General features: G+C 38.4%; 3 protein-coding genes across 5 annotated transcripts in view; 2 read left to right on the top strand and 1 right to left on the bottom strand.

Moving 5' to 3' along the window:
* Positions 1–2345: 2345 nt before the first annotated feature.
* ppil3 (peptidylprolyl isomerase (cyclophilin)-like 3) lies at positions 2346–5011 on the top strand. Its single transcript, XM_063490022.1, has 6 exons — positions 2346–2446; positions 2668–2742; positions 3507–3600; positions 3695–3762; positions 3849–3967; positions 4083–5011. Exons 1-6 carry the CDS (start codon positions 2444–2446, stop codon positions 4207–4209), a joined length of 486 nt encoding a protein of 161 aa, XP_063346092.1. The 5' UTR covers positions 2346–2443; the 3' UTR covers positions 4210–5011.
* Positions 5012–5196: 185 nt separating this feature from the next.
* Positions 5197–9557, top strand: zgc:101858 (uncharacterized protein LOC449555 homolog). The gene is made up of 8 exons (XM_063489666.1): positions 5197–5266; positions 5507–5677; positions 6960–7138; positions 7979–8072; positions 8187–8256; positions 8350–8386; positions 9078–9141; positions 9305–9557. The coding sequence occupies exons 1-8, from the start codon at positions 5243–5245 to the stop codon at positions 9461–9463; spliced, it is 798 nt and encodes a 265-aa protein (XP_063345736.1). The 5' UTR covers positions 5197–5242; the 3' UTR covers positions 9464–9557.
* A 109-nt stretch (positions 9558–9666) lies between these two features.
* The window catches only part of col27a1b (collagen, type XXVII, alpha 1b), a 67070-nt gene continuing 62053 nt past the window's right edge, over positions 9667–14683 (bottom strand). For 2 of the 3 annotated variants that reach the window (XM_063489663.1, XM_063489664.1), the window contains 6 exons: positions 14183–14209; positions 14010–14075; positions 13655–13823; positions 13447–13556; positions 12299–12517; positions 9667–11258 (listed from right to left, as the gene is read on the bottom strand). In XM_063489663.1, coding sequence (XP_063345733.1) covers positions 11112–11258; positions 12299–12517; positions 13447–13556; positions 13655–13823; positions 14010–14075; positions 14183–14209 — 738 coding nt within the window. In that variant the 3' untranslated portion in view covers positions 9667–11111. Of the gene's footprint in view, positions 11259–12298; positions 12518–13446; positions 13557–13654; positions 13824–14009; positions 14076–14182; positions 14210–14683 lie in introns of those variants that run through there. The other variant, XM_063489665.1, reaches the window with a different exon arrangement.

Raw genomic sequence — 14683 nt, 5'->3', positions numbered from 1 at the left:
CAGTGACCAAGACAAAGCTAAAAATGTGGAATCTGATATTGATCCACAGTTCTGATGCCGCACAACACACAACAGGAATTCTTGTATTTACCCAAAGAAAAATACAATTCCTGTTCTAATAAAGTTTGACTGAAGCAATATACATAATAGAAAACATTTCAGCTATGCGCATCTATAACCGTGACATGTTTGACTATGCTATGTTGTGCAGTATTACATTTATTTAAGCTGTATTGGTAGTAACGATATAGATTTCTAATGTGCATTTGTATTCATTTTGTCACATTGGTTTTACTAAAGACATGGTGAGATTTTCACATTAAGTAGATTAGAGATTGTTGTGCTTAAAGGATGCTTTTGCACTATAGCACTTCTCTCAGAACTTACTTTTAGGTGTTGCAAACTATAGTGTACAAGTTATTGTATGCACATAGAAAAACCTGTTTTGGGTATTTTCCAGTGTGGGAAGGTTTACCTGAATGACTGCCAGCCACGAGATTAAATTTAAGTTTACGCTTAAGCTTTTACATAGAAATATTAAAAAAAAAAAAAAAAAGAGATGGATTTTGGTCTTTAGTGGAGCATTTTGAATGACACCCACAAATACATCAGCAATACACCTATTTAGTAAGACAATCAACTATTCCATTTAAAAGGGACATCATGTCATCACCTCTGAGTGATTTGTTGCAATCAGTACTGTAAATAAGTGGTCAGTGCATAGTGTAGTAACATTAAATAAACATGTTTTTGTCTTAGTCACTGTTAATCTTTCTTTTTTTCATTTTTATTATTAGACTAATTTTATTATTTTAATTTTGATATCTGTTAGGATTATTGTAGAACTAAATTTCTCAGGAAAGCAGCCAGTACTCACTTTTTTTTTTTTTTTTTTTTTAGTTGATTGCCTATTATTATTATTACGGTATTATTTTTTTATTATTATTTCTGGTAATAATTTAAACAGTTGTGATAACATTTTTATATCAAATTTCTATACATTATTTTTTAGTTTTGTGTATTTAATATTAACTGCTGAATTGAAACTAAATGTATCTGTATTTTCAAGGAAAAACCACTTTATTTGACCTTGCTTGTGTTTTTGTCAAACATCTCATGTCTGAATTGTGTCTTTATTGTGAGCAATAGATAAAGCCCAAGTGTGTATGTCTGAATAATGGGACTTCCTTACCCCTTGGTTTCTGTTTTTTATTTTTAATTTGTCTTTTTTCCTCTTAAAATGTTTAATTTGGGTACAAAATAATTTTCTTTCTCTGTTACAATCAGACGTGTTATCTTGACACATTTGGTTTTGTGCAGTTTTGTTTTGTTTTGTTTTTTTGCCAAAGGAACATCATCAATGCATCAGTACCGACGTTGAGTGTGTTTGAATATGTTTCTCTTCATGTCTTGTACACCACTGACTCCAGTAAAATAAAAAAATGAAGTAAGCCACATTTGTCTTGGTGTCTGTTGGGCTTTTGGCACAAACTTTTTTCAGAAATTGCTCACTGTAGTGCTAATGAAATTTACTCTGAAGTTTTTATGAACTAATCTGTTCTCAGGTGTTTTACACCAGCACGGAGAACATGTCGTAAACCCAAACCTTGAATACTCCGAATTTTCATTAGAGGCGATGCTGTAGTTTAGCTCGTTTTTATCTGACATTATAAAGAGCCCCTTTAAATCTTGACGTGCCATATATCTTAAAAACCTTCATCTCTGCTTTGTGCTCTGCCTATGTCTTAATAGCGTCATCACAGAAGGGTTAAAAAATTACATAAAGGTTTAGCTTGATGTGCAAGTGTGCACATCAAACTAGTGTGTAGATACAGATACTGACCTCTGTGCAAATGTGTAAACGACCACACTATGGAACCCCTGGCACTGGTTGATATATACCAGTATAACATCTCTCATACTGTAGGTGTTCAACTGACCTTATAGTGGTTGCAAAAACCCATATCATGCTACAGTCACACACGTTCAAACAGAGGTTGGAGACAGTGGCATGACCAAACCTTCTACAAATTGAAATCCTTGTCGCAATGACTAGGCTATCCTATTTGTACTCTAGTGTGACTGAGCCATTAGTGACTGACCCATTATGCCCTCATGGGCAAAGCTATTGTCATGCAGGAAGATACCACTCCCACCTTTACAAAAATCCTTCATCATAGGATAAAGGGGATCACTCATTAACAATTTTTTACGAGGACCATTTCCAGAAACTGGACAACCACGCCCAAACCATGTCAGCAAAATGTCCCTCCCCTCACTGTTAGTGCCAGTGACTCTTTTTTTTTTTTTCTTTAATTTTTCAATTGTCTGCGCCTCTCGTTTTGTTTGTGAAAAATTCCTTGCGGAACCATTCACCGCTGGATACCCATCCCCACACGGACATGTTTCTTCGACACACTTGTTCACAGACGCAACATTTGAAATGGTGAGTTTCATTGTCGCATTTACAGTCGCTATTTGTCAAATGGAGGTTGTTTCCTAGTATTACGTTATAACGGTTCTAAACAGGCTACGAGTCACTTAAAGCATTGTGTAATAATGTAGTTCTTTGCGATAGCAGGCTAAGCTAGTCAAGTAGTTGAAGTTGAAGTTCAGGAGAATTTCCTTGTCTTCGTGATGTTTTTGATGTTCTTGTCTATTTTGCAGGCTGTTACACTTCACACAGATCTAGGAGACATTAAAATTGAATTGTTCTGTGAGCGCACACCGAGGGCATGTGAGGTAAATGTATTTCTCACCCTAACTCTCCCTAGCAATCAAGCCTTTTATTTTAACACTCTTACATTTTATGGATCTTTACGTGAAAAAGTAAGACGATCCAGCACTCGATTTATTTTCTTCCACTAATTCAGGGTCGTAGGTGGGATGGAGTTTATCCTAACCCACTTAGACCTTGTGTTGTTGTAGTACGAGAGTACGCTCAAATGCAGTTTTGGAGCTTTCTGTATGAAGTTTGCATGTTGTTCCTGTGTGTGTGCATGGGTCTTTCGGATTCCTTCCACAGTCCAAAGGCATGCCAGTTAGATTAATTTGTAATTCTGAATTGAATGGAGGTGTAAATGATGATGATTATTGATAAATCAAATCAAATGAATGATTGAACTGATTTAGGACATTTCTAAGAGGTTACTGACCCGATTTCCGACTTTATTCAGATTTGTGTGCACCTGATGTGTCGGAATTACTTTCCAGCATGGCACAAGACTACAAAGAGCCTTAAAACTCAATTTAAAAACTCAGTTCTAAGATATACTGTCTGCAATGAAGATGGAAGAGGTGTGATGTGGTCACCTCTGGCAGATAAAGTTCTTTACAATCTAGACTCAGAAATGATCGTATAATAAAGATAGTCAATTCTTAAGGGCGATGAAGGTGTTTAAGATTGCAGTTTTTTTTTTATGTAATAATAACATTTGTAAGAGTGTAATTTAAAAACATGACAAATACAAGAATTTGCATTTAATTTTGCTGGTGTTTTTTTGCAGAACTTTCTTGCTTTGTGTGCCAGCGGCTTCTACAATGGTTGCGTCTTCCACCGAAATATAAAGGGCTTCATGGTTCAGACCGGAGATCCTACAGGTACAGATGTTATTGTTATTTTTGAAGTGGCAAAAACATATATAAAATGAACTTCCTGTTCATTGCATCTTTGTTTTCTTATTAAAACCTCCAGGCACCGGTAAAGGAGGAACAAGCATATGGGGGCGCAAATTTGAGGATGAGTTCAGTGAACACTTAAAAGTGAGTAAATCCTATAGCTAGTTGGTTTAAGCTGGTTTTACCCAAGTATCATTCTGTGGGAATGTTTTTCGTTCTTCTGATTTCAGCATAATGTAAGAGGAGTGGTCTCCATGGCAAACAATGGTCCCAACACGAATGGCTCCCAGTTTTTCTTCACCTATGCCAAACAGCCTCACCTTGACATGAAGTACACAGTGTTTGGAAAGTAAGCATCTTATGCAAGCCAACAAAAGAGGTTTATGATTGTGTGACCACCTACTGGATTTGTTACCTCAGGTAAAACTGAAACATTTGCTGACTGCTTACCCTCTAAAATTTAGGATAATAGACGGCTTGGAAACACTGGATGAGCTGGAGAAGCTGCCTGTGAATGAAAAGACGTTCCGGCCACTGACTGAAACTCGGATAAAGGATGTGACCATTCATGCTAATCCTTTTGCTGGATAGCAGATTTACACTTTCATATGATACAATGCTTGTTGCCTTGCTAAAGTCGAAATACTTTTCAAATGGTAGAACTGGAGAGTCCACTCACATGCCCAGACAGTGGGCAGGGTGCTGACTTCAAAGCTACAAAGTGTTAAATTGTCTTAACTTTTTATACGGTGTAGTTCCTGATTTTGCAACTTCATGTAAAAAATATATATAAATCAGGGGGATGTCTTGTTTCCTTTAGACAATAAACTTTGTAAACAAAAATAAAATATGGACGTAACCGCCATGATGTCACCCATTGGTTAGTGAAGTCTCATTCTGAAGTGTTTCAAAGTTGTTTTTTGAAGCTGACTGTCACAAGATGAAGGTGGATCTAAACAGGAGACCAGAGGATACCACACACTTCTTACTGACACGTGAATGATATGTTGTTAACCAGTGAAAATAGCGTGGAAATTTCTTAGTTTCTGGTTGTAAAAATGACCATATTTTACTAACTGATTATGATTTACTTAGTTAACCTGAAACTAACAGTTGAACCCAAAGTTATCAGGAAAGTGTTTGCTGAGGTTACATAACAAAGGAGCTGAGGATTGTTTCCCCATAGACTTCTCTGTAAACGCAAGTCTTTTTGGAACTTTAAGAGTCGCCTCCTGCTGGTCGTTAAAAAGACTACAGGTTGAAGTTCGTTTCACCTTTCAGACGAAGATGTATCCGTATTTTACACTGTGCTTTAAATCAGTTTTGAAATGATTTTTGTCCTTAACAGGTTCCTCTCCATTTATTCAAGTACTCTAAAGGGGAATGCAATAAATTGCCAATGTTGCGTATTTAAAAAAATAAAATAAAATAAAAAACTATTATAATAAAAATACTTTTGATTTTAGCATGTTTTTTTAGAATATGTTTTACATGCAGCATCTTTTCCGTGAGAGTCCGCTTCACATCCTGTAGTCCTAAGAACTCATTTGAACTACAAATGACTTATTGCGTCACATTGCGTCATCAGTAGTGGACAACTGTCACGCGGACCCTGGTAGAAATCATGGCTACAGGTGATGCGTTTAAAGTAAGTTTATTGCCTTGCGTGGGTTTACAGTGCTTCATGGTTGCTCATTTATGAGTTTGGTCATATATTTATTATTATTCATTTATTTTATCCAGGCGAAAACTCTCATTGAGAGTTAAATTTAACTTCCAAGAGGGACCTGGCTAATAAGGGCAACAAAATTGAACTAAATCCGGGCTTATTTCTGCAAGTTAAGATACCTCGGAGAAAGACTTGGAAGTTTTTTGCTGTGCATTGTAGGTGTCATCTCTGAAGGGGAAAGTGGCCCTGATAACTGGCGCCAGCTCGGGAATCGGAGCCGGTACGAGCGTCCTGTTCGCTAAACTCGGAGCTCTGCTGGCTCTGAACGGCCGCGACGTGGAAAACCTCAACAAAGTAGCCAAAGAATGCACAGACTGTGGAGCCGACGAGGTACATAACGTAGTATGCATCTGCACACACTTCCATAATGTAGTTGAATAAACACAAGTTGGATACTGTAATAAAAATATTATACTTTTTATACATTTTCTGGCGGTTGGTAACCTCCTGTGACCTCCTGTTGGTCAATTTAATGACCAACAGGAGGTCAATTTAATGAGCAGAACTAAGTTATTAAACAATTTAGGTGTTTGTAACTACACCAGAATTACAAAAACAAGCATTTACTAGAGATGCATATACCTACTTACTGTATACTTTGTAAATTACACCTTACTAGTAGCTGGGTGGACCCCTTTTTGCCTTCACAACTGCCTTAAATCTTCATGGCATAGATGCAAGAACATACAAGAAACATTTTGGAGATTTTGGTCCATATTGACTTGATAGCATCACACAGCTGCTGCAGGTTTGTCCCCTGCATGTCCATTTTACAAATCTCCCATTTCACCACAATGCCAGAGCTCATCTGTTGGATTCTGGTCATTTTGGGGGCCATTTGAACAAAGTGCAAACTCATTTTCATGTTCAAAGTGTGTCAAGAAAACTCCGTTCACACCATTACACCTTCAGCAGCAGCCTGAACCTTTGATGCTATGCAGGATGGATCTGTGCTTTCATGTTGTTTATGCCAAATTCTGAGCCTACCATCCAAAGCAGCAGGAATAGCACCTGCTGTGGTACCCTGTGTGGTCTTCTGCTGTGGTAGTCCATCTATTTCAAGGTTTGATGTGTTGCATTTAGTAATGCTCTTCTGCATGTCTTAGTTGCAATGACTGGTTATTTGAGTTACAATCATCTCAAAGCATTATGGCCATTCTCCTTTGACCTCTGGCGTTGGCAAGTTATTTTTGCCCAGAGAACCGCTGCTCACTGAATATCTTCTTTTTTTGAACCCTTCTCTGTGAACCCGTGAGATGGTTGTGTGCGAAAAAAAAGCCCCCCAGTAGATCAACAGTTTCTAAAATACTAGGACAATTCTGATGCTCACCTTAAACTTTAGCAGGTCCTACCGACCACGTCTACATACCTAAATGTTCAGAGACTGGCTGATTAGATATTTGCATTGTAACTAACAAAGTGACTGGTGAGTGTAAAGAAGCAGTTTTTAAGGCTGGTGCCACTATTGTTATTACTTGACCATTATTTGTGCCATTAACAAAACAGTTTGTTCTATATTTACTGTTACTTTAGTGTTGAAGGCATACATTTTTGTCAACTTTATAAATAATTTAAAAACCAGTTCTTAATGAAAGGTTGTGTGTGCATACAGCCTCTACTCGTTCCTGGAGACCTGACTGATGAGGAGATTGTGAAAAAGACGGTGGAGAAAACTATCGCTCACTTCGGCCGGCTGGATGTGCTGGTCAACAGTGCTGGCATACTGGCAATGGGCAGCATCGAGACAACAGACCTGGCTCAGTATGACAAGGTCATGAACGTTAATGTGAGGTAGGAGACCTGGCTTTATGTAGGAGATGTATTGGTGTCAGTTTCACAAAGCCATATAGTTGTTGATTAAAGAAGAAGTTAGATATAAAACTGGGAAAGAGAAATAATTTATTACATGGCACTCTTCATATATTAAGAATATCTTTATAATAATGATACTTGTCAAACTGTGAGGGTATTTTTTTAAGATGCTGCATTTGAATACAACTAAATATGAGATTTATTTTATTTAAATATTCTAAACTGTACGTGACGTTTAACAGCTAATATTTTATTATTTTGTGAGCAGTTTAGCAGTGCTTTCTGTTTAACGTGTGCATGCGTGCTTGAAAAGTAGAATTAAGCATGTTTAACCATTTTTACACACCATGGACACAATGAAGCTGCATGTATGAAAATGTAAGGGTGTTAAAATATAAAATGTTAAACAATTGATAAGAACACAGTATCCTTTTGAAGTCGATTTTTTTACATACTTAGGATGGCCAATCCTTCTAATGTAGGATCCATTTAGTACTACATTAATTCTATTTGTGCTGTAAAAACAGGTTGGAATTCACAAGCAAAAGTGAATTCTGTGCACATACAGATTTAACACTGCAATTATCGACAGGAACATTATCTCAGTAGAACCATTCATCAGCTGTCTAGACTGGATGTAGCCTGATTAATGTAGGCTTTGGTGAGATACTGCTTTTACTACAATGGTGAAGCCAATCACAGATGTCAGGATGTTAACTGACCTTTGCAGTCTGGCAAGCACTGGTTATTATAATGAATCATAACTGCATATTTAATGTTCAAAGACTTTTAAAAGTAATTTTAGTTCATATATTACAGATCTATATTCCACCTGACCCAGCTTTGTGTACCGCACCTGATCAAGACCAAAGGCTCCATCGTCAATGTGTCCAGTGTGAACGGACAGAGATCAGTGGGTACTCTGCATGTAGACGCAATATTTAAACAGCACCATCCATATGAAATATCTTTATGAACTTATGTGTTATAAAGCATCTTCAAAGAAGTGTAATTTTTCTCTCTGTAGTTCCCTGGTGTGTTGGCCTATTGCATGTCCAAGGCTGCTATTGATCAGTTTACACGTTGCATAGCGCTTGGTGAGCTCTTTATTACCTTCATGTGGACAGCAATATAAAAGTTTGCATTGGCACAAGAATGGACCATCATATAATTACTTTTTTAAATTTCAGAGCTGGCATCAAAGCAGGTTAGAGTGAACTCTGTCTGGTAAGTGCAATAAACATGTTATCGTTGCACAGGTTCAGATTTATGATCACATTCATTTCTCATTCTTCTTTTAATAAGAAGTTTTTCAAACGTGCAGTGCAGCCCTTCACATTTTCAGAGATTGCGGATAGTGCTGATAAAAGTGAAAATAGTGAAAATAGCACAGGCAAAGTGGGCATCATATGCCTCCTGCCTGCTCTAACCACGCAGCACCCTGGTATAAACCAAACAAAGAATTTGACATCTCAAGCAACTACCGCGGGCGGCTGTGGCTCAGGTGGCACAGCAAGTCATTTCCCAATTGGAACGGTCAGTGGATCAATCTCTGACTCATCCAGCCTCGTGCCGAAGTGTTCTTAGGCACCCCTGATGCATTCATCGGAGTGCGAGTGTGCGCGCCACTGTTACAAGGTGCTTAGAAAGCACTGTGTGATTTTGTGTGTGATTGGGTGGATGGAACTTGCAGTAGAAAGTGCTTTGAGTGCTCAACTGAATAGAAAGGTGTTGTTTAAGTATCAGTCCATTTACCTACTGCTGTGTGCTACACAGAAGGGGCAACTTCAAACTCCTGAACTGGTTCTCCAAACTTTTTCGAGAGTCCATGTGTGAAAAATGCTTTCAATTCTGTGCTGTTTGACTGTCCAAAACTCTGATGGGGAGAAAAAATTCATTTCTGATTTTATTTGTTCAGTCCTGGTGTGATCATCACCGATGTCCACAAGAGAGCGGGACTAAATGAGGAACAGTATAGCCAGGTAATATTTACTGTATTCAGCTGAATAAATATGTATAGAATCTCAGTCATGCAACTCAAGCCATCTCAAATGTGAGGATCTATTTCTTTAATTTTTTTAGCAACATAACCAAAAATGTAACTTTATACATTATTTTCTTATTGTTTTATATTTTTACCACCAGTTTCTTGATAAGTGTAAGCAGACCCATGCCCTCGGTCGACCAGGCGAGGTGGAAGAAGTGGCCCACAGCATTGCTTTCCTGGCGTCTGATGCTGCCAGCTTCATTACTGGAGTCAACCTGCCAATTGATGGCGGTCGTCATGCCATGTGCCCGAGATAAGACCGTGTATGTACAGCACCCTGTACATACACGGTCTTATCTGGTCTTATCAACACCCATACAGCACTCTGCTAATATAACACTTTTAAACCTCGAGTCTGTCTGTGTTTTTGAATTGCATAAGGCTGCAGTAACATTGAACGAGTCCCCCTAATGGCATTAAAATTTAAATGATGATGAAAGCTGCTAGAGAAAAAAGACATCACAGACACCATTTACCTTCATCTGAACAATGGTAGTAGTGGCTGGCACGACATCAAATTTCCAGGTGTGAAATGAACAAAAGGAAACTAAAGTGTCACAAACAGGCAGTTTAAATGCATTTATTTTGTTGCGTTTGAAAATTTTCTTTGAAGAAAAACTCGGAAAGCTACTTATCAACAAAGCTTTCAGACTTTTTATCGAATTACCTATCGAGGCGTTAGACTTAAATGTCTGTACAGACCAAAACACTGTTAGCTTGTGTACCATGGTAGTTAAGAGTTGTATAGTGTAAAAACAAAAAAAAATCCTCTGAGTTGTTATCATTATTGCATATTTCAGTAAGAACCTTTAAACCTCCAAATGACAAAAAATAAAATACAATCCTAAAATGGTGCCTAGTTTGAAGATTTTAAATAATCTTTAAATAAAATCCACTGATAATAAATGTTGCATAGCTATACATTTACATTTTGACAAACTTAAATTATTTTGTCAGAATCATACAAAGAATATTGAAAATGGTAATACCTTGAAAATATAATTTAAGAAATTTGGCCTGTATGTATACGTAACAGTCTTCCCTTTAAAAGCACAGACCTAGCTTTGCTGACAAGAGTTTATCATACGCGTGTCGACTGCGGCAGCACCAGGTGTCACCTCTGTGTCATCCCAGATCATATCAGGCAACGACTTGTTTTGCTGCGGGATGGGAGGAACAGAACGAGGTAGCATCTTGACACTTTTTTTTTCAGTTCACACGAGAAATCTTTGCTCCACCTTGACATTTAAGGCACCCCACAGCAGTTATTTGTGTGACGATATCCGCATAAATGTGGTGTCTCATAGCACTGGACAGTTAATAGAGGCTCAAAAAGACTTACCTGGAGACTGTGTGTGTGTGCCTGAAGCACACTATACCTGAATGAGTGATATGACATTGATACCATGTATCCTTAAAGGCTTTGTAACAATAACTATTGCACTTTATCTTACAATATACAGTACATATACATGTTTAAATAATACTTAAACATTGAAAGAAGGAGTAACTGAATTTGAACTGTTCTGTATTTCCATACAAGTCAGACCGTGAAGAAACTATGATACACCATGGTCTGAGAGATGACAGAAATGAGACGTTCATAATACTTCCTTTCAAAAGGGGCATCCAGGTCTTGTGCCACACAAACAAGTCTCTAACAAAAGGAGCTTATTGTGTTGCATATGCTGATTAGTGCCAGAAGTCTTATCTCTGCGATTCCAATGGGCCTTCTTTATCTGGCGCCCCTCCTGTTTCTGCAGTCCAAGCATATTTTGGGGTGAAAAAAATGGGAGGTTGTTTTTTTTGTGTGTTTTTTTCTTTTTTGCAAATCACTGAAGTGCTGTTCTCCCTCATCCAAAATTTTCCATGAAGTCACTGCTTTTAGGAGCGTGCCACAGTTATTTATAAGAAGCACACAGGTCCAACCTCTAGGTGATAGTGTGCGCCGGGCTCTGCAGTTGGGAGGTTGTGCACATCCACTATGGGGAGTAAGTTTGGATCCTGGCTCTGGAAGATAAAATGCGTCTGATGCCAGCGCCCATCCTTGATCTGAAAGCCAGATTTGCATAGTGTTATGGGACATAATCACAAAATCACATGAAAGATTCAGTTCTCCGTCGCCTGGTGTCATTTCTATATTGACACAATTTTATCAGCTCGTTTTCAGATATCCATCACTGTCTTCAAAACCAATGCAAAAAGAGGTAAATGGTATTTAACTGGGCCCCTCACTAAAAAGCAGTCTATTCTCGATAATCCTCAGACGTCACTGGGAATAATTTTAATTGGAATGACTTTCTACCAAATAAATGCTCCTTCCAGAAACTACTGACAAAGAGTTTTGTGGATTATCCAAAGTAACCGGGACAGCATTTATGGAAAGAAGGCTAATGCTGCATTCCTTTTTTTGATGCTGTGAGCACATCAAACCAAACTGCATTAACCCACGTAATATTAGGTTGAATATTGAAGAATGGAGCTAGGGTGAAAAGGTGATTAGCTTTGTGAAGCATGAAGGCTTAAAGAAAAAAACTAAACAAAAAACTTGGTTAACCAGTATCTCTGTATAACTGATGAAACAGCCAACTGGCTGTTAAAACATCAAGTTATGTCTTTAGAGGAACTTGTCATAAAGTCTTCAAAGCACGCTCTATAACAGCGGTCCCCAACCTCCGGGCCACGGACCGGTGAGTCGTTTGGTACTGGACCGCAAGAGTTGAGGCTCGGGTGTGAAATTTATGGTTTTCAGGGTTATTTTCTTTTGTGTTTTTATCATTAACTCGGTTTCCCCGGGTCTTTTCCCGTCTTATGAATGAATCTTCTTTTTTTGGTACCGGTGCTGGTTTTATTTTGTTGTATTTATCTGCGACACCTTAAAGGCTGGTCCGTGAAAATATTGTCGGACATAAACCGGTCCGTGGTGCAAAAAAGGTTGGGGACCGCTGCCCTAAAAGGAAAAAAAAAAACATTTCTTGCTTTGTACAAAAAAAAAAATGCCCCAAAAGACTAAATTTATTATAATAATACAATTAAGACCAAAGTACTGAGTATTGCATTGACTTCAGTGCCATAACGGTAACGACGCATACCCAGCAGTCATCTCTGGGTACGAGCGGCTGCAGGGGGTCTCCTGCACCAATCCTCTCCCCTGTCCAGGCCTTGAAGCTTACAGCTGTGGATGAACGTTGGAGGGAAGGCCCTGCTGCCCACACAGACATGTTGAGGCAGTGAATGATGATGTGCTGCACAGCCTCAGTGCTCAAAAGGTGGATGAAGTTCATCTGGATGCGACCGACCCCGGTGTCCAACTATAAAGTAAGTAGATTTTTCTCAATGCATTTAAAAGTGAAAAGGTCAAGTTCAGAATCTGGACGACTTGGTGTTATGACAAACTAATTTGCTGTATACTGAGTGTATTGGCTTCATCTTACATCATTTACTCTTTTTGACCATGATTTTTGCAGTAAATTTACTATAGTACATTCAGAAAAGCAGTTAAACTAAGATAAATGATAGCAACCCCTAACAATTGTTAGTTTACAATTAAAAATAACCAATTGTTAGTCTTTCTAATGAACAGACTTGAGCACAATCTGTTTGGATGTTGATAACAGACTGCAGCTCTGCTATGAATCTGAATGAGGTACATCTGGATCACAGATTGTACCTTAATTATGACTGTCTAACCCTGTTATTATATTCACAGTTTACCAAGGAAATGGATCAGTCCATATTTGTGTTATTGTGTGCCATTCGGTGTTTTGTTGCAATATCTTCAAGTTGAAATGACAAAAGAATCAGTGGATAAAGGGTATTTTCATAGTCTGAGGATTTACTTGCCAACTCAGTGTGTGTTTGATGATGACTTGGCCAAGTCTGAAGACCAAATGGGATGCCTTAAGATTCACTACGACTGTGATCTTTCCAAATAGTCCTAGAGTTTATTGTGCAGAGCCAGAAATTGAACAGCTGTGCTCCTTTATTTATTGCACGAGTGTCATTATGCACACACATGGCCCATCTTAAACCCCAAGCCTCTCTACTTTTTTAGAAATCTTTCTGAAGCCAACACGAGGAGAACATTTTCCACAAGGACACAAGCAATCGTGGATTTGATATTTACCCACCATCTGCATAGTATGCAAAGCAATCTCGTCTGTATCTAAGTGACATGTATTTACATTTTACAGGATATTGTATCTAGCTGAGGCAAATGGATAAAAATAGATAACCTAACCTTGGAAACTGTGAGAGGCTTCAGGCAAGTTTGTCCTCCACCAGTGAAGTTGCACGTCACCTCAATCGTGTCAGCTACGCATCCGAGGTTTGGATCAATCCAGTAAGTGCCTTTCAACATGAAGGAAGGATGGGAGAACAACCCTTAACCACATAAACAGAGACCATATGTGCGCAGAAATGATGGTCCTGTTTAAATATTTCCTCACCGTCATACATCTTCTGCTCACAGTTGTAGAGATCTCTGCAGATTCGGGCAGGATTGTCCCGGGTTCCCAGCGGGTTCTTAAGACTCTGGATCAGAGTGCTGAGATGCTGCAGCGTCTTAAATATCCCATTGCCCTGGTCTAACATGGGCAGGTCCATGCTCGGATAATTCTGATTTGCACATAAATAAATCACTTGAGGTTTTGAAATTTGTCTTTAAGTATATGAAACTACATTTCATTGTTAACTGTTGGTTTATTTGTAGCTATTCTTGAAAACTGTGATAGTCATGACTATATTCTGTACTGCTGCAGTGACCCAATTAACTTTAGCTGCATAGTTTCCATCAATACAAACCTCTTGTCTCAGTGCAGCATGAGAATCAATAATGACTTGAAAAGCAGCACCGAGGGCTTCATTTCTCTGCCAGAAAAAAAAAGTAGCAAGGCATGAAGGTAACCTATTGGGCTTGCATTATGTGATTAATCCCAGAAAAATCCAGTTTAACAAAACAGGTGAAACACACTTACAAGTGAAAGGGCAGAACTGGGACGCCCCTAGAAAACAACAGAAAAAAACCTGTTATATTACAACTTATTTTGTCTTATCTGCATTTATGTAACAACAGCCGTTTAGTGCATTTGTGTTCATGAAACAGTTCTGTAAATCCTGATCTACCCTGTCGGTGGTGGTGTTTAATTTTCTCCCAACGTGCAGATAAGACACAATCATGAATGCAGAGGAAATGAGGCATGAAAACGCAGGAAATAAAGCGTATCAAATGCAGAAAAGAAAAGCCGCTAGCCAAAAGCTATTTGTATTAGATCACAGTGGGGAAAAAAGCAGGTGTAACCAGTTAGATTATCCCGTAAATAGCACCGTATGTTTATAGTTTAAAGTGTAGATGTACAAATGACTCTTTATTCTTCAAATTATTTTCCAGCAGACTTAAAGGGAATCCCACGTTTTCCTACTTTTTACTCTCAGTGTGTCTCAGTCTGTTCTCCCACTAAATCATGCTGTCTTTGCCA

The sequence above is a fragment of the Pelmatolapia mariae genome, linkage group LG12, assembly GCF_036321145.2.
Source record: "Pelmatolapia mariae isolate MD_Pm_ZW linkage group LG12, Pm_UMD_F_2, whole genome shotgun sequence".
NCBI lineage: Eukaryota > Metazoa > Chordata > Actinopteri > Cichliformes > Cichlidae > Pelmatolapia > Pelmatolapia mariae.
The sequence above is the reverse complement of the archived record's forward strand: the minus strand, read 5'-3'. Positions and strand labels throughout refer to the sequence as shown.

Bases quoted from the DNA above. Each gene is read 5' to 3' on its own strand.
- zgc:101858 (XM_063489666.1), top strand. From the start codon at position 5,243: ATGGCTACAGGTGATGCGTTTAAA. The intron at 5,267-5,506 runs GTAAGTTTATTG...TGTGCATTGTAG, and splicing joins CTACAGGTGATGCGTTTAAA to GTGTCATCTCTGAAGGGGAA. The intron at 9,142-9,304 runs GTAATATTTACT...TTTTACCACCAG, and splicing joins ATGAGGAACAGTATAGCCAG to TTTCTTGATAAGTGTAAGCA.
- ppil3 (XM_063490022.1), top strand. The intron at 2,743-3,506 runs GTAAATGTATTT...GTTTTTTTGCAG, and splicing joins GCACACCGAGGGCATGTGAG to AACTTTCTTGCTTTGTGTGC. The intron at 3,601-3,694 runs GTACAGATGTTA...TAAAACCTCCAG, and splicing joins TCAGACCGGAGATCCTACAG to GCACCGGTAAAGGAGGAACA.